The 20882-nt window shown below is 42.5% G+C and overlaps 2 protein-coding genes across 2 annotated transcripts in view; one reads left to right on the top strand and one right to left on the bottom strand.

Moving 5' to 3' along the window:
• DHX29 (DExH-box helicase 29) overlaps window positions 1–16745 on the bottom strand; it is a 40544-nt gene extending 23799 nt beyond the window's left edge. Inside the window, exons 1-10 of the mRNA XM_058680201.1 lie at window positions 16356–16745; window positions 14605–14678; window positions 12073–12186; window positions 11053–11182; window positions 8425–8573; window positions 7388–7516; window positions 5017–5143; window positions 3963–4121; window positions 1869–2034; window positions 1446–1569 (exon numbers count right to left, since the gene is read on the bottom strand). Coding sequence (XP_058536184.1) covers window positions 1446–1569; window positions 1869–2034; window positions 3963–4121; window positions 5017–5143; window positions 7388–7516; window positions 8425–8573; window positions 11053–11182; window positions 12073–12186; window positions 14605–14678; window positions 16356–16539 — 1356 coding nt within the window. The 5' untranslated portion in view covers window positions 16540–16745. The remainder of the gene's footprint in view (window positions 1–1445; window positions 1570–1868; window positions 2035–3962; window positions 4122–5016; window positions 5144–7387; window positions 7517–8424; window positions 8574–11052; window positions 11183–12072; window positions 12187–14604; window positions 14679–16355) is intronic.
• Window positions 16746–16778: 33 nt separating this feature from the next.
• MTREX (Mtr4 exosome RNA helicase) overlaps window positions 16779–20882 on the top strand; it is a 77010-nt gene continuing 72906 nt past the window's right edge. Inside the window, exons 1-2 of the mRNA XM_058680202.1 lie at window positions 16779–17102; window positions 20566–20703. Coding sequence (XP_058536185.1) covers window positions 16978–17102; window positions 20566–20703 — 263 coding nt within the window. The 5' untranslated portion in view covers window positions 16779–16977. The remainder of the gene's footprint in view (window positions 17103–20565; window positions 20704–20882) is intronic.

The raw sequence follows: 20882 nt of genomic DNA, 5'->3' as shown, positions 1-20882 counted from the left end.
ACTAGGCTGCAGCTCCCACTGGTTGATGTAAGGGCCGAACCAGACTGGACTGCAACACCCATTGGTTCCAGTGCAACTCGGGACTGAAAACAGAACCAACACAGCAATTGCAACCACCAGCTGATCAGGGTGATGGACTGTGCCGGGCCCTGTGCTTGCTAGAACATACAAGAATCTGGTCTGGGAATACCTCAAAGTATCTTTGGAGATCTCCCCACTTGAACTGCTGGACTCAGAATTCTAACCAAGAAAAGACAGAAGACAGAATAGGACAATCATTCATCTCAGCTACATGTTGGCAGCGAAATATGGGACAAATGGAGACTTCATGATGGACCATATCAATCAGTGGACCACCTCATCGAGCGAAACTGGCAGTGACTCATAACTGGAGAACTATTAACTCCACTTGAGCACATATCTCAGAGCATGCCCCACATATGGGACTTGGGGTGGGCGGGAAACCGGGTGGGGCTTCTCCCTCAATATCCCCTTTTTCCTCAGATACATGATGGAAACAATATGGACATAATAGCATTGCCCACCTCCCTATCCCCCTGAACCTTTTTTTTTTTTTTTCCTTCTCTTTCTTGATTTTCCTTCAACTATAGTTAACTATGTAAAGATTGTCAACAACAATACAATAAAATGGATTATACATAAAAAAAAAAAAAAAAAAAAAAAAAAAAAAAAAAAAAGTGTATTATATCCTTGAAAGAGGCTCCGTCACTTTCTGGTGTGGCAGGCCAGCTCACTGCTTGCTTGGCAGGCCCATGGGGCATATGCAAGTGCCCAGGATTTGGCCTACACTGCTGCTTCTCTGTGAGGCAGATGAGCTCAAACACTGGGACCCCTCTCATCCCTGTGGGAGACCCAGCCAGGACTGTGGCTTCTGGATGCGGTGGGTCCCATCCTTGGCTTTTTAGGCATCCTGACAGAGGACCAGCAGTGAGAAGATCTCCTCCTTTGTTGTCTTGTCATTCTGCCTTTCAAATTAATAATAATAATAATAATAATAAAAAAAAACATTTAAAAAACACTTAACTTGAAAATAGTTACTATAACCAAAACTTGAAAAATGGAACCAATGTCATTTTTTAAAGTTGAAGACAATCACATTAATAAAAAAACAAATTTCTAAAATTGTCCTTAATCGACCACCCTGGCACAACTATTTTTAATTTGTAAATTAAGATAGTCCCCCAAATAGCATGAACAAAACTGTTTCCTTCAAATTTCTGGTTTAAGGATAAAGATCATGTTTAGGGGTGAAAGGAAGCCAAATAAAAATAATCAGAAATGAAGATTAATCAGAAGCAACAATTAGTAACAGAATTGGCATAGAATTAAAGACTACCTTCCATATGCTCATAATTTTATCTCAACAAAATAAGCCCATTACTTTTCAAAGGAGTTCTGAACTGCCTGGGTCTACAAAGTCTCACCTGTCCTTTGACTAAACGATAAAGCGCTAGGGTAGCCCCCAGATGTTGAGCTTGCATGCCATCCTCTGTCAGAATGGTAGGGCACACGACCAGGACATCATCTTCAGACTTTACAACCCTTACTCTACAAAGAGGCAGAAAAAAAAATTTTTTTCTTAATAAAATTGATGAAATCAAGTGAAAAGAAGTCAGAATTCCATTAACATTGTACTTAAGTTTGTACTAGGTACTTATAGACATTTTCATGAAAGGCCTATGTTAGATAGATGTACCATCTATTAGACAGACGTAGATTTACAAACATTGTGAACCTGAGATATGGAATCAGTGGGCTTCTTAAACGTGTACTGAACTCATGGGAAACAAAATGATTTTCATCTTACATTTTTCTATAAGTTGATTTGGTTAACCAGAAAAACATACCTACATTTCCAGTATCGACCTACTGCAATTTTCTCAAAGGAAGGATTTGGACTCTTGGGGAGATTCTTCCTGACCCAATCAATCAGGAATTGTTTGGGTGATTTTCCAGTCCAGCTTCGAGCAGTATAGTCAAAATTTCTGACATCATGAGGTTCTTTCTTTTTATCTAAAATGGCAAACACTGGTGCTTTTAAAATGTCATGCAACATATAAGTTTTCTTTTTTGTTGCTCAAAATTTTCTTGCTTTTGGGAACAGCACTGTTAGAAGAAAATGGGTAAAGAAAGGACAGATAGAAAAGATCATGGAAAATTCTGAATATTTAAAAAAACTGCCTTGAGGAGCTAATGAATTCTTGTAAAATAGCTATGAAACTATAAAATGAAGCTACGATACTCTGAACTACGATGTTTGGCAGGCTACCCTCCAGGTTGGGTCATCAAAAATGTTCTTAAGTCAGTGGCTTTGTGTATTACTACTACTGTCATCACCATCACTACCACCACTACCATTTTCAAAGGTTTCCAAATTTTTTTAAAGATTTACTTATTTTTATTGCAAAGTCAGATATACAGAGAGGAAGATTTTCCATCCAATGATTCACTCCCCAAGTGACTGAAACGGCCGGTGTTAAGCCGATCCAAAGCCAGGAGCCAGGAACCTCCTCCAGGTCTCCCATGTGGGTGCAGGGTCCCAAGGCTTTGGGCCATCCTCAACTGCCTTCCCAGGCCACAAGCGGGGAGCTGGATGGGAAGTGGAGCTGCCAGGATCAGAACCAGCGCCCATATGGGATCCTGGCACGTTTAAGGCGAGGACTTTAGCTGCTGAGCTACTGCACCAGGCCCTCAAATTCTTTATTGTTGTCTAAAAGCTCTCCTTGGTTCATCTCTATTGGTTATCATTTAACGTCTTGGTCAGCACACTATAAGCACATTAGTTGCCAGTCAATTTCTCAAATGCTCTAAGTATGTCTGACCCATTACACCAAAAAGAGCTATAAATGGCTTGGTCAGTGTAAATTAAACTTTCTCAGTACACTAGTCACATTTCAAGTGCTCAAATTGGGATTTGGTTAGTAACTACCACACTGAATAGTTTAGATGCACAACATTTCCACCATAGAGAGTTTTGTGGAATACTGCTGCTGAGTCGGCTTATCTTACTGCTTCTCTGCTTGAAAGGTTCTTTCTAACAACTTCTGAGACTGACATGCAATCACATGTCAGATCTCATCAGCAAAAGTCAAAGTCAAACTGAGCTGCCTATTATTACAAGCCAATTTTCTTTGATAGTAAACACAGCAATTTTTACTTGCATATTTAACTGTATACACTTAAAGCTTACCTTCACTTAGATGGTACACCTGAAGACAGCAAACTCAAGTTATTTTGTTCATTATGTGTATACACAGCATCTGCCATTTTGCACAGTAAGGATTCAAAAGTACTATAGAAAACATGAATAATTTAAAAAGCTGGAAGTTTGGTGTGAGACTCAACTTTATTATAAGTATTGTGTCAGGTATATCACCAGCTCCCACAGGAGCACACAGAAATGTAGCACGACTCAGGTCTGGTGGCACAGGATGAGTTAGAGAAGGCTGGAAGAGGATGTGCTGTTTGAGTCTGGAAGCTAGAGACAGGCTGACCAAACAAAAGACAGCAGGATGAGCAAAGCAATGAACTAGGAAGCACGGTGCATTAAAGAATGGTAAGACTAGAATAAAAAGACGGGAAAGTAGATTGTGACAGAATACAAATTATCTTGAATACCATGCTATTGGGTTTGGATCTGTTGTCTGCTAATCTCCATAGGCTCAGTCATTAATGATTTTAAATAGGAAACTCAAACACAGATCTGTATGAGAGAGAGAGAATTTCGGCACGTGTTTTTAGGATGGACTAAAGGGGGACGAGACTGAGGGCAGAAGGTGTTTTCAATTACAAATTGGTACACAGGTTGATGTCCAGGCAGCTTGTGGAAGTGCACCCTCACAGCCCTCTTATGTAGTTTGCGAGAATAAAAAAGTAATTAATTTTAAGATATATTAACATTTTGTTACTTATACATTACACCTGGACCATTTCAATTTTACCTTTTTCATCTTCAGTAGCAGCTGCAGATTTTTCAAATAAATTAAAGTTCAAAGAACTCTCTCCTTCTGTGGCCACAGGAGGCTTTTTCCTTTCATTTTGTTGATGTGAAATCTTGATGGCTGGATTGAATACTGGATGGTCTTCTAAAGTCTCCATTTCTATCAAGAAAAGATGTTTTTCTTTTGAAAATTTGATTTCTTTGAGAGTGGGGGGAGGAGAGACAGGCAGGTCCTTCCTAACTACAGGGTGACTCCCCACATGCCCACAACAGCTGCGGCTGGATGAGGCTGGGCTGGATCAAGGCTGGTGGTGGGAACAACAAGCCAGGAACCCAGCCCACTTAAACCTTCACTTTGCCTTCCTGGGCCTGCATCGGCAGATGGCGAAAACTGGCGGCTGGAGTGAGGAGCCCAATTCAGGCACTTCTATATGGATGCAAGCATCTTCATCAACATCTGAACTACTAGACTAAGAGCCTCTAATAAAAAATGATTCTAGATATAGTTTAGTGTTTCTTTTACTAATCCTACTAAGAATTTTTGCTGTAAGTCAAAGGTAATTCTACAGCATGTACTAAAATGTCTAAAACAGTTAATACATGTAATAGGCCTGAAAAAGCATCTTTACCAGAAATATGCACTCATGGGATTATGTTCACCTGTCTCAAACAGAGAAGGTATTTTATGATATGAAACAAGGAGTATCAACCTGGGCTGCAGGTCAAATTCTGTTTGTGTATGGTTTGCCAGCTAGAACAGTGGATAAAAAAATAAAAACGTGGTGAAATATGTAATTATAGTACAGAATAGATAAATAAAGCCCTTCGTCTTTACATTATCAATGGCTGCTTTTATGCAGCAACAGCAATGCTGAACAGCAGCGGAAGAATGCAGTGGCCAAGTCCACAATATTTGCTATCTACTTTGTTGCAAGTCAGTCTGCCAATCCCAGGTCTAAACTATTAGCAAAAAGCACACACATAACAGCCTTCCATCCGAGAAAGGCTGACATAGGCAATTACATTTACAAACAGGTGCATTTATGTGGGTTTACCTCTTTGAAATCTCCTTATCTTTTCTTGAGCCTCTTTTTGGCCTTGCTTGTTTTTTTCTAGTTTAAAGGCAGCTGCTTGTTCCTTTGCATCCAGAAGTTTGGCTGCAAGGTGTAAGTACCTTTCATTCTGTTTCAAATAAAAGAGGAGTGAGACTAGTTTATCTATGGTCAATACACCTTATCAAAACTCATGATTTTTTACCTTATCAGTAAATTCACCTTTAGTGATTTCTCATAGGAAACAAAGCAAACGCACACTGTCAGGAACATAAATGTTGGCTGAGGTGCTGATGGTAAAAGAAAATGGCAAGTCATCTCTAGCACACGTCTACAGAGAATACTAATCACTAGAAAAAATATGAGGCAGCTGAAGTATGATTTACATGCAGAAACTGACTCTACACATGAGACAAAACAAAATAAACTTTAGAATAAAAAGTAAGTCTGAAGGAGTGGTACGGGATGCAGCAAGTTAAGCACTGTTTCCAATGGGGACATCCCAAATCAAAGTGCTTTGAGACCTGGCTGCTCCACTTCCAGACTTCCTGCTAATGAGCCTCGGATGGCAGTGGAAAGTGGCCTAAGAGTACTTAGGTCCCTGCTACCCATGTGGGGAACAGAGATGGAGTTCTGGGCTCCAGACTGTGGTTGAGCCTCGATCTGACTGCTGTGGCCATTTGGGGAATGAGCAAAGAGAGGATCTCCATCTTTTCTCTGCCTTTCAAATAAATACAAAAAACTCTTCAGGAAGAAAAAAATGAATCCACTTCTATAAAAATTGTTCAATAAATATGTGTATTTTAAGCACTGTATATGCAAAAATACTCATCTGAAAGCTAACACCTTCCCATAATCCATATCTTATGGATGAGACATCTGAGAGATACGGAGGTTCCAGAAATGAAGGACATAACTGAGCTGAACGAAACCCAGGAAGAGTTCCTTGTGTTTATCTTAGGTTAGTTAATGGCATCAGAGTAGAAGCATAAGGACACGGGGTAGACAAGATGATAGCATAAGTGGCACTGCTATGCGGTCCAGCACAATGGCTCAATTGGCTAAATCCTTCCCTTGCAAGTGCTGAGATCCCCTATGGACACCTGTTCACGTCCCTGCTGCTCCACTTCCCATCCAACTCCCTGCTTGTGGCCTGGGAGAGCAGTAGAGGATGGCTCAAAGTCTTGGGATACTGCAGTTGTGTGGGAGACCCACAAGAAGCTCTAGGCTTCTGGCTTTGGATCAGCTCAGCTGTGGCCATCGTGGCCAGTTGGACAGTGAACCAATAGAAGGAAGATCTTTCTGTCTCTCCTTTTTCCTGTACATCTAATTTAAAAAAAAAAAAGTGGCACTGCTATGAAACATAACTGTTAAAGGAAGGAAAAAGCCAACTGAGCAGGCTTAGCCGGCTCAGCTCTGGGAGCACTGTGTGTAGAAGTATACCTGAGAGGAGCTTTGCTCTCTGCCAGTGTGCCCAACTCATCCTCATCCAGTCTGTCTCTTCTGTAAAAGGTACTCAAACTGCCATCCCTCCACCCATGCTTCCTTTGCTGTCTTTTGACCGCTTAGCCTAGTTTTCAGTATAACATTTACCATCCTAACCATTATTAAATGTACAATTCAAGGTATGAACAACTATCAATACCCTTGTCTCTGAAACTGCATCTGGCAAAATTCAAATTCTATACTCATAAAACAAACTGCTCACAAACTTCTCCCCCCAGCACCTCTGGCAACCATTATTATTTTTTTTTTTATGAGTATTACTCAAAGAGTTTTAGCATACTTCTTATACATTTAAAGAGATATGATGATTATCTCTTTAAATATGGGAGAAATGGAACTAACATCTATGAAGTAGTTACTTTATGCCAACATTTTAAATAGGTGTTATTTTGTATAATCTTCGCATCAACTCCTAGAGACGTTTCTCTAATTTACAAGCAAGGAAATTAGGGATCAGAAAAGTTAGATAAATATTTTGTTAAAGAATACAAATTATGGGCCCGGCTGCGTGCCCTAGCGGCTAAAGTCCTCGCCTTGAACGCCCCGGGATTCCATATGGGCGCCGGTTCTAATCCCGGCAGCTCCACTTCGCATCCAGCTCCCTGCTTGTGGCCTGGGAAAGCAGTCGAGGACAGCCCAATGCATTGGGACCCTACACCCGCGTGGGAGACCCAGAAGAGGTTCCTGGTTCCCGGCATCGGATCGGCACGCACCGGCCCGTTGCGGCTCACTTGGGGAGTGAAACGTCGGACGGAAGATCTTCCTCTCTGTCTCTCCTCCTCTCTGTATATCTGACTTTGTAATAAAAATAAATCTTTAAAAAAAAAAAAGAATACAAATTAGAAGCCTACTACAGATTCCTACTCACAGGGTCAAATTTTTCTTCCTCTTCTAAACTTTTAGAATTTTCACTCTTTTCTTCTTCTTTTTGCTGTTCGGCATACTGCAAAATCCACTCTTTCATATTTACTTCCATATTCTTTTCTTCCTTTTTTGGCTAGAAAGAGAAGATAGTTACTTGAAAAACAAAAGTCAGAAAAAGATATCATAGTCATCAACTGTCACTACTTTTAAATTTTCTCCACTCAAAACCAGCAGACACATAGGCCTTAAAATTATATTCATCATTCTTTGGAGAAGGATAAATGTATTGAACAACAGTAATTTAACAAGCTTAAACTTGCAGAATCCAAAGAATACATTAATACAAATGAGTAATAATGAAGAACTCTAAAAACTGTTATCCCCTAAACAGTGATTTTATGCTGATACTTAAAGATATTTTATAATGCACAGTATAACCCTAATATGCTAACAATCTACAACTCCCAAGTATTCACATCCTCCTGTGATTCCATTTCACAGTATTTGGGCATGGCTATGTGAATGTTTTCAACCAGCAGAACACGAGCAAGAGGGACAAAGCAGGAGTTGGCGAGATTTGTACACTGTGGCTTATCATCTTGAAATACTTGTTTTAGGGAGCTAGAACACCCGGAGACCATCACACGGCTGAGAAAACCCACGCTAGTCATGCAGAAAGCCCATGTGGAAAGGGCGAGAGGGAGGGATGGCTGGCTGGCCTCCAGCTGCGGCACTAGCTACTCCACTACAGAAGGGACAGTGTGCATTCCAGCTTCAGCAGATGCCTCCTGGAGTGGAAAAACTGGCCAGATGGGCACAGACCAGACTGCAGAGAAATGAAGAGAAGGCAACCACTGGTTTTTGCCACCTCATTTTGGGGTAGCTTGTCAGGCAACAACAGGCAACTGAAACAGTGAGAGAAAAGCTTATCAAGCAGACTAGTCATTTTAAGAAGTGAAGATGTTCCACAAACTCAGCGGTTATGAACTGTTCTATGTGCTTCATTCTGATTTTATGTAACGTCCAGTGTTTCTAGTTTACCTTAACCTTAGTGTCTTCTTCCTGTTTTTTGATTTTAGGTTGTTGCAGTGGAGGTGAAACAGTGGCTTGTATCTGAGGAGACTGGAATTTTGGCCTACTTTTCGGTTGCTGCTCTTCAAATTCCTGACTGAATCCTTCAGGAAGTGCATCTTAAAACAAAATAAACTGTATTGAAAATACACACGTATATCATATGTAAGACACAAATATTTGTTAGGCATACACATACACCCTGCATACACTTACTGCACTTTATTTTTTTAGTCTCCTCAGAATCCTGCGACGCACCTGGTTTTATCTGTCAATCTAGATGTGAACACACTCATCGGCTGAGAGCTAGTCCACTTCTGTTTTATAAGTCTAATGTTCTTTTCCCTTTTTCCATTTTCTTTTCCTTTCTTTTATTTTCTCTTTCACTTTTTCTTCATTTCCTCTTTTTTCTTCCCTCTTTCAGTATTTCTTTTTTTTTTTAAAGATTTACTTATTTTTATTGCAAAGTCAGATATACAGAAGGAGGAGAGACAAAGAAGATCTTCTGTCCACTTATTCACTCCCCAAGGGGCCACAACAGCTGGAGCTGAGCTGATCCAAAGTCAGGAGCTTCTTCAGGGTGTCCTGCGTGAGTGCAGGAGCCCAAAGCCATGGGCCATCCTCGACTGCTTTCCCAGGCCACAGACAGGGAGCTGGGTGGGAAGTGGGGCTGCTGGGATTAAAACTGGCGCCCATATGGGATCCCAGCACATGCAACGTGAGGACTTTAGCCCTAGGCTACTGCATCAGGCCTTCATTATTTCTTAAGATTTCAATTTATTTGAAAGGTGAGTAACAAAAAGAAACAGGGACAAACAGAAGTCTTCATCTGCTGTTTCACCCCCAAATACAGTACTCCATGTTTCCCACGTATGAGCAGAGTCCCAGCACCTGGACCATTTTCTGCTGCCTTCCCAGGCGCATCAGAAGGGAGCTGGATTAGAAGTCGAGCAGCCTTGAACTATTACTCCAGTGAGGCGTGATGGCATTTTAAGTGGCAGTGGAGCAGCCAGGCCTCAAACTGGCATCCATATGGCCTGGCTGCTCCACTTCCACTTAAAATGCTGGTGCTGCTTATGGCAGCTTAACTTGCATTGTCACAGCGCTCGCCCTGTCTCCTAAATTTTCATAAAAAAGATCTTAACCCAAGCTTTGGGGGGTCATGGGATGTGGTAATATCCTTTTTTTTTTTTTTTTTTTTTGATATCTTTTTTTTTTTATTTAACTTCATTAATTACATTGTATTATGTGACACAGTTACATAGATACTTGGGTTCTCCCACCCCTGCCCAAACCCTCCCACCATGGTGGATTCCTCCACCTTGTTGCATAACCACAGCTCAAGTTCAGTTGAGATTCCCCCATTGCAAGCATACACCAAACATAGAGTCCAGCATCTTATTGTCCAGTCAAGTTCAACGTCTTCTTAGGTATACCCTCTCTGGTCTGAAGACAGAGCTAGCAGAGTATTATCCCAGTCAATTGAAAGCTCCATCATACCATCAGCAAAAATTTACATCATTATGGAATTAATTGACATAATAATGAGTAACCAACATGTTGAAAGTAAATACGAGTTCCCAGCCACCTTCTGTGACCACCTCACCTATACTTCAATTTAGTTTATACACAACATATAACATTCAAAACATAACATGTTATACATAACATCATATCATCTTAAATTAAGGCAAACATGTGGTATTTAACCTTTTGGGATTGGCTCATTTCCCTTAGCATTATGGTTTCCAGTTTGGCCCATTTGGCCACAAAGAACTGCATTTTGTTTTTTTTAATAGCTGAGTAGTATTCCATGGAGTAGATGAACCATAGCTTTCTTATCCAATCCTCTGTTGATGGGCATTTTGGTTGCTTCCATGTTTTTGCAATTACTGATTGTGCTGCTATGAGCATAGGAGTGCATGTTGGTTTCTCATAAAACAATTGTTCTGGATATATTCCTAGGAGTGCTATTGCTGGATCATACGGTATGTTGAATTTGAGTTGTTTGAATATTCTCCATACTGATTTCCATAGAGGCTGTACCAGCCTGCAGCCCCACCAGCAGTGGAGTAGGGATCCCTTTTCCCCGCAACCTCTCCAACAAGTGTTGTTGGTGCTTTTATTCATGTGGGCCAGTCTTACTGGCGTTAGGTGGTACCTCATTGATGTTTTAATTTGGATTTCCCTTATTGCCAGGGAACTTGAGCATTTTTTCGATGTGGTAATATCCTTAATCAGTTATCAAAATAATTTGTGCTCCAGGCTTTTGCCAAAGATTATGACTACAATCCTCTGTTTAATTATGTCATTTATTGAAGGACAGCCCTAATTTCTGAATCAAAACTCAATAAACACACTCAAATGGATTACAGTGAGGAAAACTTTGAGAGTGTTCATTACATTGTAAAATGACTACCAAAACCAGTAATTTTTTTCTTTCACATAACACAAACCCTAAGGAAAATATACTGAAAAGAACAGAGTATTAACACCTACCTCCACCAGTAAAAGGTGAAAAATCTTACCCATAAGTGAAAAGGTTAAGGGTTAAGATACTAAAAGCTTTAGAAACACATAACTGAATGTCAACCTTACCATCTGAAAGATTTAAACACAGCCAGTCCAGGGCAGAATGAAGATCGCCCCCGTGTAAGAGAGTGTTACTCATGGCATCCTCAATGTCCTTAGTCTTAAATGAAAATGCTTGTAGGGCCATGTATAAATCCTATGAGTGGGAAATGTGAAAAGAGTCAATTTGCTTGTCTTCTCTTATTGCTAAATTTATTTTTCTCTCACTCATTTTAAACTGGAAATTTTAACACAATTTTAATTTCAAGAAATGTTTCAGCTAAAAAAAGCATGTTTATTGTTTTGAGAAACTGGGAATACATGATACTTGCAACGAAAAGGACTAGGAGAAATTATTTGTATTCTCACTCCACAAAGATAATACTGCAGTGTGTACACCTCCACTGAGCCACCTGTCTATGATTCTTATAAAAACAAATTTCACTCAATATTGCAACATAAGCATCTTGTCAAGAAGAAACTCACAATTACTTAAGAAACTCACCAGTACTTAAGAGTTCTACATTGTTTCGCTGGGTAGATACATCATAAGTTAGCATTTTCACTCAGCTAAACACATAGCATATTTTTTCTTTTAAGTAATAGTGTTTCACTGAACACCTTTAAACATAAAACAACTCAATTACTTTCTAAAGTCCGATTTTTAGAGTTGTGCTCAAATTCAGACTCTGCTTACCCAAGGTTCTAAGCTATCACCTTTCTAAGACTGAATTCTTTCATTTGAAAAAACCCAAACATATCAATCTTGTAGCATTACTGGCAGAGAAAATGTAAACAAATGCCTGACACAGAGTCTACCACATACCACAGGAGCTGTTCAAAAAGATGTAATTAGAGAAGCAATTTTGTCCCTGTATCACTTATTTTAATGTATGCATTTATAAATGGCATAATTCCTTCTCCTTTCTCCATCTAAATAACTTTCAGGAAAGTAGGAAAAAAGTATTTTTATCTTACATATGAAGCTATCTTAAAAAAAAAATGACCTGCTACAGCTAATAAACTTTAAAAAAGTTTGTAAAATACCTGCAATTTCTTGGCAGTCAGTCTTCCAGAAATCACTCCCTTGTCATTATTTTGCTTTTTATGTTCATTGATCACTCCAATAATTCTTTGCTCTAGTTTATTGTTAATTACTACCTGTTGAAACCCAAAAGATTATATTATCAAACACTAAAGTACTAACAAACCAGAAGCAAATATAATTTTCTATATTTCTGCCAACTAAGCCTAAAACTTTAGACAAAATCAGATATACTCTTCATTTTTGGGGCTAGCATTAATTTGATTATATACTTATGAAAAACAAAGAGATATAGGAAAATAATAAGATTACATAAAAGAGAAAAAAATCTTTAATTCTTTTTTTTAAAAGAAGATTTATTTTTATTGGAGTCCAAAACACACAGAGGAGGAGAGACAGAGAGGAAGATCGTCCATCCGTTGACTTACTCCCAAGTGGGCTGCAACAGCTGGAGCTGAGCAGACCCGAAAGCAGAAGCCTGGAGCCCCCTCGGGGTTTCCCATGTGGGTGCAGGGTCCCATGGCATTGGGTTATCCTCACTGTTTTCCCAGGCCATAAGCAGGGAGCTGGATGTAAAGCAGGGCTGCAGGGAGTAGAACTGGCGCCCATATGGGATCCTGGCACATGCAAGGTGAGGAGTTAACTTGCTAGGCTATCACACCAGGCCCTGTTTTAATTCTTCATTATTTTAGATGCTGTGTACATCGTTGATTAGGGTGGGAAGGATCTAGGGTTAAGGAGAACTGGGTGTGATCATTGTTTCCAAACTTAGAAGAAAATTTTTTGTAAACCGTCTCGTCTCTGAGGCTAATATCTCAAGACGTTGTTCCTGAACTACCAATGGATTGCGTTAACAAAGCTAGATTCTGCGGTCTTATCCCCAAAACAGCAACACAACCAATTAGAACCACTGAGGATGAAGTCCAGAAATCTGCCTTAAGGTAAACCAGCCCAAGCACACAGTCCAGAAAAATAAACAAACACTACAGAGTTTGATTTCTATTTTTTCTACTAGTCATTTTATCTTTCACTGTTCAAATTCTTTTTTTTTTTTTTTAATTTTAAGATTCATTTGAAGGCCCAATGTGATAGCCTAGTGACTACTAAGTCCTCACACTGCACATGCCAGAATTCTATTTGGCCACTGGTTCATATCTTGGATGCTCCACTTTCCTTCCGGCTCCCTGCTCATGACCTGGGAAAGCAGTCAAGGTCAGCCCAAAGCCTTGGGATCCTGCACCTGCTTGGGAGACCCAGAAGAAGCTCCTAGCTTTGGATTGGCTCAGCTCTAGCCGTTGTGCCTACTTCGGTAGTGAACCAGTAGGTGGAAGATTTTTCTCTCTTTCTGTATATCTACCTTCCCAATAAAAATAAATAAATCTTTAAAAAAGAAAAGATTTATTTATTTGAAACAGTTGTAGAGAGAAGAAGAGGTATGGAGAAAAGGAGATTTTTTTTATCCACTGGTTCATTCTCTAGATAGTTGTAATTGACAGCACCGGGCCAGCGGTTTTATCCAGTTCTCTCAAGTGGCTAGCAGGGTTCCAAATACTTTGACCATCTTTTGCTGTGTTTCCAGACCACTAGTAGGGAGTTAGATTGGAAACAGAGCGCCTGGACACAAACCAGCCCCCATATGGGATGGCAGCATTGGTTTTAACAACTACATAATGCCAGCCCCAATTCCTTCCAAATTTTCACCTAAGGCTGAAAGACATCTTTCATTGCTTAACTAAATGCCTTTATGAACAAAGCATAAAAATACACTTCAGGAGTGCCCGGCGGCGTGGCCTAGTGGCTAAAGTCCTCGCCTTGAACCCCTGGGATCCCATATGGGCACTGGTTCTAATCCGGGCAGCTCCACTTTCCCATCCAGTTCCCTGCTTGTGGCCTGGGAAAGCAGTCGAGGACGGCCCAAAGCCTTGGGATCCTGCACCCATGTGGGAGACCCAGAAGAGGTTCCTGGTTCCTGGCTTCGGATCAGCTTACACCAGCCGTTGCAGTCACGTGGGAAGTGAATCATCAGATGGAAGATCTTCCTCTCTGTCTCTCCTCCTCTCTGTATATCTGACTTTGTAAAAATATTTAAAAAAAAAAAAAAACACTTCAGGAATTCACTTTCACCCAGAAAACACATAAAGAAACAAATTATAAACAGATAGCAATTGTTTAAAAAGATACATTTAAGTGCAAATAGACCCACCAAGAAAATCAATCTGGTACCTTATGAAGGATTTCTGCATTCCAGACTGTGAACATATGGGCAAAATCTTGAAATCACAAAATCATATGGGGTTTGGGAGAAAAGCAAGATGTCCCACAAAAAATTTAAGTGAACAGTGACAGACAGTAGAGTAGAAAGGTGTTCTACACCACACTTGAAACACCGTGTACACCACCCTGGGAAAGACGCTTGGACCTTAAGCAGAAAAACTTACAAAAACATAACAATTTAAAAAATTGTAAATATTTATGGGTACATTTTTTTAAAAGAAAAAGATTTCTTGAAATCACCCAAAAGCTTGGATACTCACTTTCAAAATAGATTTATCCACATTGGCAGGACCACCAGAATCATTTGCAGAATTAAAACTATAAATTTTGGGGCCTGTATATAACAAACAAATAACGCAACTTAATGGATAGTATACACTGCATACTTTTAATCCCCCCAGAGATCACTAAATATTACAGGTTTTATTTCAATCCTCCCCCTTTGCCAGGTAACACAACCTAGTCATTAGCAATACCCCTTGTAATTTTTCCAAAACATTTTATCAGTTAGCATTCTCCTAGGTCAACCAGTTTCTCATAAAATGGAAATGTATCTCTTTTAAGTTAAATCTATCTTCATCTTCAATTTTAAATTGGATGCTTTTCTTCCAGGCACTTCAGCTGGGGCAAGTCTTGTGATAACAACAGAACGCTGATGCACACCCCCTTCTCCAGGCAGCATGCTAAGCAAGTCTAAGAGTCAAGTCCACGATTATGGCAGTAGTCCGGCTGCCAAAATAAATGACTCTACACTTGATGACTGAATAATCTTCACATACTTTTGAATACTTATGAACAGTATTTATATACATAGTATATCATTTACTTTCTCACAATTCTGGAAGTTCTAAGTTCCAAGCCAGTAGGTTAGATTAGCTTAGGGAGGGAGAGGGAAGGTGAGTTCTGGCAATGTCAAGTTTAATAGGCTTCCAAAAATACAGACAGGCAGTACAAGCAAACGCAGACACGGTCGTTCTGAGCTTGGACATACTGGTTCAGAAGTCGTCTACACAGGAAGAGACAAAAGTAATGGAAAAGGTGAACTTTCCTAAGGAGGGCTCAGGAGTAAACTGCACTATAAAGAGTGGCCTCCTGGGCCTAGAGTGATGGCTCAGTGGCTGAATCCTCAGGTTGACAGCAGAAATTACGTGTACCTATCATAAGCCTAATAATTTTGTGGACACACATGGCAATAAGGGCAAAGAATTGTGAGCCAGTTAAGATGTGCCTACTCTTTTAACCCATCTTCTTTCCCATTGCTTACAGTCTGTGAAGTCTTCAAGAGCTTCTAAACTTGTTCACCGACTAGAGATGGGCGCACGAGGCGTGGACGACCTCTGCTGGACTACTGCTGCCGCCAGGTTTGACACAACTAACTCCGTTTTCCTCTCCCTGTCAGCTTGTCACCCGCAATTCTTTGTTCCTTCCCAGGAAAACTTGACTCAGGTCAACTTTCACCTCCTCCCCAGCACCACAGAACATACAAGGTGTTTACACAGACACCGGTGTCCCATCAGCACCTGCTGAACGAATATTCCAACAAGAACCTCGGCCGGGTGGCCTGCTGCCTTGCAACAGGATCGGGTCACCTCCAAGGCTGAGTGACCAAACCTAACCTCAAGGCGAGCAAAAACAAACCAACCAACCAAGCGCGGGTGCAGAAGAGTGATTTTTCTCACAGGTGACGCCCACACTCAAGGTCTAAGTTCTACTCCTGCAATCTCAAGGAATGATCTCCCCTCCCCGCATGGTGACACCACAGGCTTGCTGAAAATGACAGGAAGAACAGGTGGGAAATGGAGGTGCCACCCAGGAGGAGAAGCAAGAGCCTCCTTAGGGGAAGATGCCGGTGACAGCAGGGAGACCCCGGGGCAGCCAGAACCATGCCGTGGGGGACGCTGGAGAGAGCCAAGGCTACCCCACAGCGGGCGCCAGCCCCTCCAGGATCCGCCAGGCTGGAAGCCCGCTTCCCGGGGACACAGCCAGGGGCCCGGGCGACCCCTCCTCGTACCTTGCTTGACCCGGGGCTCCCTGGCGCCGGCGGCGGCGGCAGCGGGAGGTGGTCTGGTCCCAGGCTTCTTGCTCTGGGCCTCCCCGGCGGCTGCGGCCTCTGCAGCCTTGGCTCTCGAAGCAGACACGGCAGCCCGGACGGCCGCGGCGCCGGGTGCCTTGTGTTTCTTGTTCTTGCCGCCCATGCTGTGGCGGGTGGCCGAGGATTCCTCACCGCCCCGGCAGCACGCTTCACAATCCCCGGCTCGTGCTCCACGAGCCTACGTCCTCCATCCGGGGCTCTCCGGCTTTAGGCTACTGTAGCTCCACGGCCATTGGTCCGACGCACCGAGGATCCCGCCTCCTTGCCCTTTCCCCTCCCGGTTCCTGTAGGGTGAGGGCGGAAGGGAGCCGGCAGCCCGTGGTGGCTGGCTGCTCTACCTGCCTGTGACCCTAGCTGTTTGCCCACTCGTAGTCGGAAAGGGTGGGGAAAGGGCCAGAAGGGAACGAATCTGGGGAGAACGCCCTTCGGCTGTGCGCCTCGGCTACTTTTGTCTCTTGCGGGCCTCCGTGGCGCCTTCCCCAGCCGTGCCGCCGCGGGGCCTCGTGGGTAGGAGGGAGATTCGGACTCGCCGTGCCGGAAGATGGCGGACGCTTTCGGGGATGAGCTCTTCAGCGTGTTCGAGGACGACTCCACCGCGGCCGGATCCAAGAAAGACAAGGAGAAGGGGAAATGGAAGGCGCCGCCAGTGTCTGCGGACAAGGCCGGGTAAGGAATCCGTCTACTTTTTAAAAATTTTTTTTTTCTGTCGGTGACGAGGGCGAGGAAGTTGAGTGGGCTCGGCTGGTGAAGGGGTCGGGGAAGGAAGTCGGCGAGGGAGGGAGGATGTTGGGCTGGGGAGGCCGGGTCTCTGTGTCCGCCGGCGGCCGCGGCAGCTCCGGCCTCTGTCCTTCCCCGAAAAGCTTTGCTGGCCGCGTGTCCGCGAGTCTCCGCAGCGGGGTCGCGAGGGCCGTCAGGGCCGGCTCTGTCATCACACCGATAGCTGATGGAAATCCGTGGGGAGGCGCTTGGGACAAGCAGCGCGTGGGCTGGAGGGCAAAGGCCGGAGAGACCCCCTCACCGTGCAGTGCCCACTGATGCGACTGCAGCGAGAACTAAATGAGATGACACACGGAGGGTGCTTAGCGAGTCACAGAGTCGAGCTGTAATTGAGTTTGTAAATGACCATACCGTGAACATGCACAGGCATTGATGATACCTGTAACCACGGGAAGGCAAGTCGTGGAGCTTTATTTAGAGCAATTATTGAGTATCTAGACCAAGTCAGTGCTTTTTAAAAACACGAAGGGAGATTTGTCAAACTGTGTCTGTATTTATGGAAGTAAGAGTACAAGAAATTGCGTAGATTCAGTATCAAGTTCCGTGGATTTCCACGTATGGTTTTTTTTTTCTTTTCAATCTGATGCTGCTGCTTATCTTACCCAGCCAAACTGGCAATCCGTTTGCGACTATTTTTTTTTTATTTTCATTGCATTACGTGACACATTTTTTTATGCACTGGGATTCCCCCCGCCCCTCCCCAAACCCTCCCCCCCCCCCCCCCCCCGCGACTGACTATTGCATCTGTAGTGAGAGTTGCCCGGTTATTTCATGGGTGTGTTCTTGGTAATTGGCTGACTTGACTCCAGGCAAAGCCCGTTATGATGTTTTGGTTGTTATTTTCGTCAAGCCTCTTATTCTGTCCCATCTTTCTTTACACCCTGGATGGGGTAATGAGCTGCCAGATCATTTAGTATGTAGAATCTCCCACTTTGTGGGTTTATCTGCTTAACTTGTCATTGGCTTTGGTCTTTACACCTGCAGGAATCACGGCTGGATTGCAATGTGGTCCAGCTGTGTCAGAAGAGCCCGTGTGTGATACATGGCCCTCTGCCTGTGTCAACCCGCAGTGTCTGGGTGTTTTCCTCTTGGTGGGGTTACTGTTCCCTCAGCCTGGTGGCTTGGGAACTTTGTGCATTCCGCCTTTGCACCTGTATTCATTGCTAGGAGTTGTGAGGAAGTGATTTTCTATTTTTATCGTTCCTATTTTCTTTTATTGCCTGAAATCCACCTGTTGAAAAGGAACATTCCTTGGGGCAGGCACAATCCCTCAGCTGGCTAAATCTTCTGCCTTCAGGCTTCATCTTTCTCTGCTTTTCAAAGTAGCAGGGAGTCGAATCTGAAGTGGAGCAGCTGGAGTTTGAATCAAGCACCTGCATGGCATGCTGGCACCTCAGGTCGTGGCTTTACCAACTTACTGTGCCCCAGTGCCAGCTTCTTCCCAGAAGCTCTCAGAATGGTTAACAGGTTACATAGCAAAATGATGAAGGTTGCTGATGAGCTGACTTTGAGGTGGCAGGATAATCCTGGTTCCCCATATAATCGCAGGGAAAGGGTAAATCAGAGATGGCAACATGGGAAGGCTGTGGCTAAGCTCGAATGAGAAATGGTATGTGGGTGAGCTGTGTGTGCTGCAAAAGGCAAGCACCTGGCCGCCGCCCCAGGGCCATCAGGAAGGAGTGCAGCTCTGCTAGCACAGCCCCTCGGTGCCTGGCTTACCCTTCGCTCATACTTCTCTGCAAATACTAAGTGTTCAGCTGCAAAGTTAGTGGGTGGTAATTTGTTACAGCAGCAGTAGAAAGTTGATCTGGCTAGCCACTTGTGAGCGTGTCCTATGGGTTTATGCCTGTAACGAGTATGTTGAACTTGGACTTTTGTCTATCTGTTAGTAACTGAATTTTTGTTGGGGTCAATACACACATCTCTTGAGAGAAGGAAGGTGGTGTTTCTTGTATTCAGGTGCAATTTGTTCTCATCATTCGTGAATTGTTCACAGCTTTTTTTCATCTGTTAGAAAATAGTCCTTTCAGTTTCAGGAGCCTTTTATGCATTAGAGATATTATTTCTCTAAATCACAAATTTTTTTTGCTTTATTTTTTTTACTGTTCTAAAAAGTGTTATTGTCAGAGCTGTTGCTCTTATTGCTTTTGGAATTTTGTCATGGTTAAGAATATTTTTTCATTCCTGTGTTATAAAGTAATTGACTCATGTTTTCTTCTGGTAACTTGTGGCTTTAATTTTACACACGTATCTTACCCATTTTAGAGGAGTACTTTGTATTGTATTGAATAAGTAATCCAGACAGTCTACAATTACTTTTAGGAGTATTTGTAATAAGTTAAAAATGAGCAGAATATCAATATGTTCCTTTGTGATATAGCAGAATTTAATGCATTGTAGATTGCTATCAGATTAACTTACGTACAGTTGTCAGAACAAACTATTTCTGAGTACTATGTGCTTCATACAGAAATCAATAACTAGGAAGATCATAGCACTTTATACATTCACAAGCTATAAAACACACATACCCCGTTTTCTCTCTTTGCTCAGTGTTAGATTTGCCACTAGCCAAAATGTTAGATTTGCCTACCACCAGGGAAAAAATAACTCAGCCAACTATATGATAAGAATTTAGATGGCCTTTATTTCAGGGAACCAAGGTCACGGCTTCCCTTCCCCATGAAGCAGACAGACAGACATGAAGGAGTGGGCTGCAGAGGAAGAAGAGCGCGGAAGAGGCGGGGAAGGGGCTTTTTAAAGTCTCCGTGACACGGGAGCAGAAACGGGGTGGGGAACAGGGAGGAAGGGCGGGTTGTCGCCATGGCCCTTATTGGTGGGGGGGAATATGGGTCTGTGGCCTTCATTGGTACAACGGTGGTCTCACCGCCTGAGGGGCCCGCCGGAATTCTGCCATCCATTCTCTCGTTGCTGTGGTAGCCATCACAGCAGCTGAAATACTTCAGCCACCATCCAGTTCTAGTTGTAGTAGAAGTTGTACATTGATTGATGTGCATAACTTACTTTCGTATTATTTGAAAGCCAAGTTAGACAGAGAGGGAGAGAGAGCATCCACTGGTTCGTTCCCCACCAGCCGGAGCTGGGCTGGTCCAAAGCCAGGAGCCACGTGCTTCTACGTCTCCTGTGTGGTTGCAGGGGTCCAAGCATTTGGACTGTCTTTTGCTGTTTTTTCCTCAGGGAGCTGAATCAGAAATGGAGCTGCTGGATCTCAAACTGTCACCTGTATAGGATGCCAGCGCTACAGGTGGCAGCTTCACGTGCAGCGCTACAGCTCTTGCTCTGACATAGGAACCGATACAACATAATTCATTGTAAGCTGTTTACTTTTCAGGAAACATTTGGATAGCAAATTACAATCAGAATCTACTAATAATGGGAAAAACAAGAGAGAGGCTGATTTTGATGGCACAGATGAACCCATTTTTGGAAAGAAACACAAGGTAGAAGAGTCAGTAACTGAAGACTTAAGGTAATATTTCTTTTAAAACACCAAGTTTTAGAAGTTGCTTTATATTGATATTTTGTGAAAGTATTTACTGGATTAGAGGAATGAAGATAGAAAATTTTTAATGTAAGCATTCACAAATGCATGTAAATGTAGATATTAAGTTTGCAGAATGGATTGATAATATCGAGAAGACTTAATTT

This window comes from Ochotona princeps, chromosome 23, assembly GCF_030435755.1.
Source record: "Ochotona princeps isolate mOchPri1 chromosome 23, mOchPri1.hap1, whole genome shotgun sequence".
NCBI classification, from domain to species: Eukaryota; Metazoa; Chordata; class Mammalia; order Lagomorpha; family Ochotonidae; genus Ochotona; species Ochotona princeps.
The sequence above is the reverse complement of the archived record's forward strand: the minus strand, read 5'-3'. Positions and strand labels throughout refer to the sequence as shown.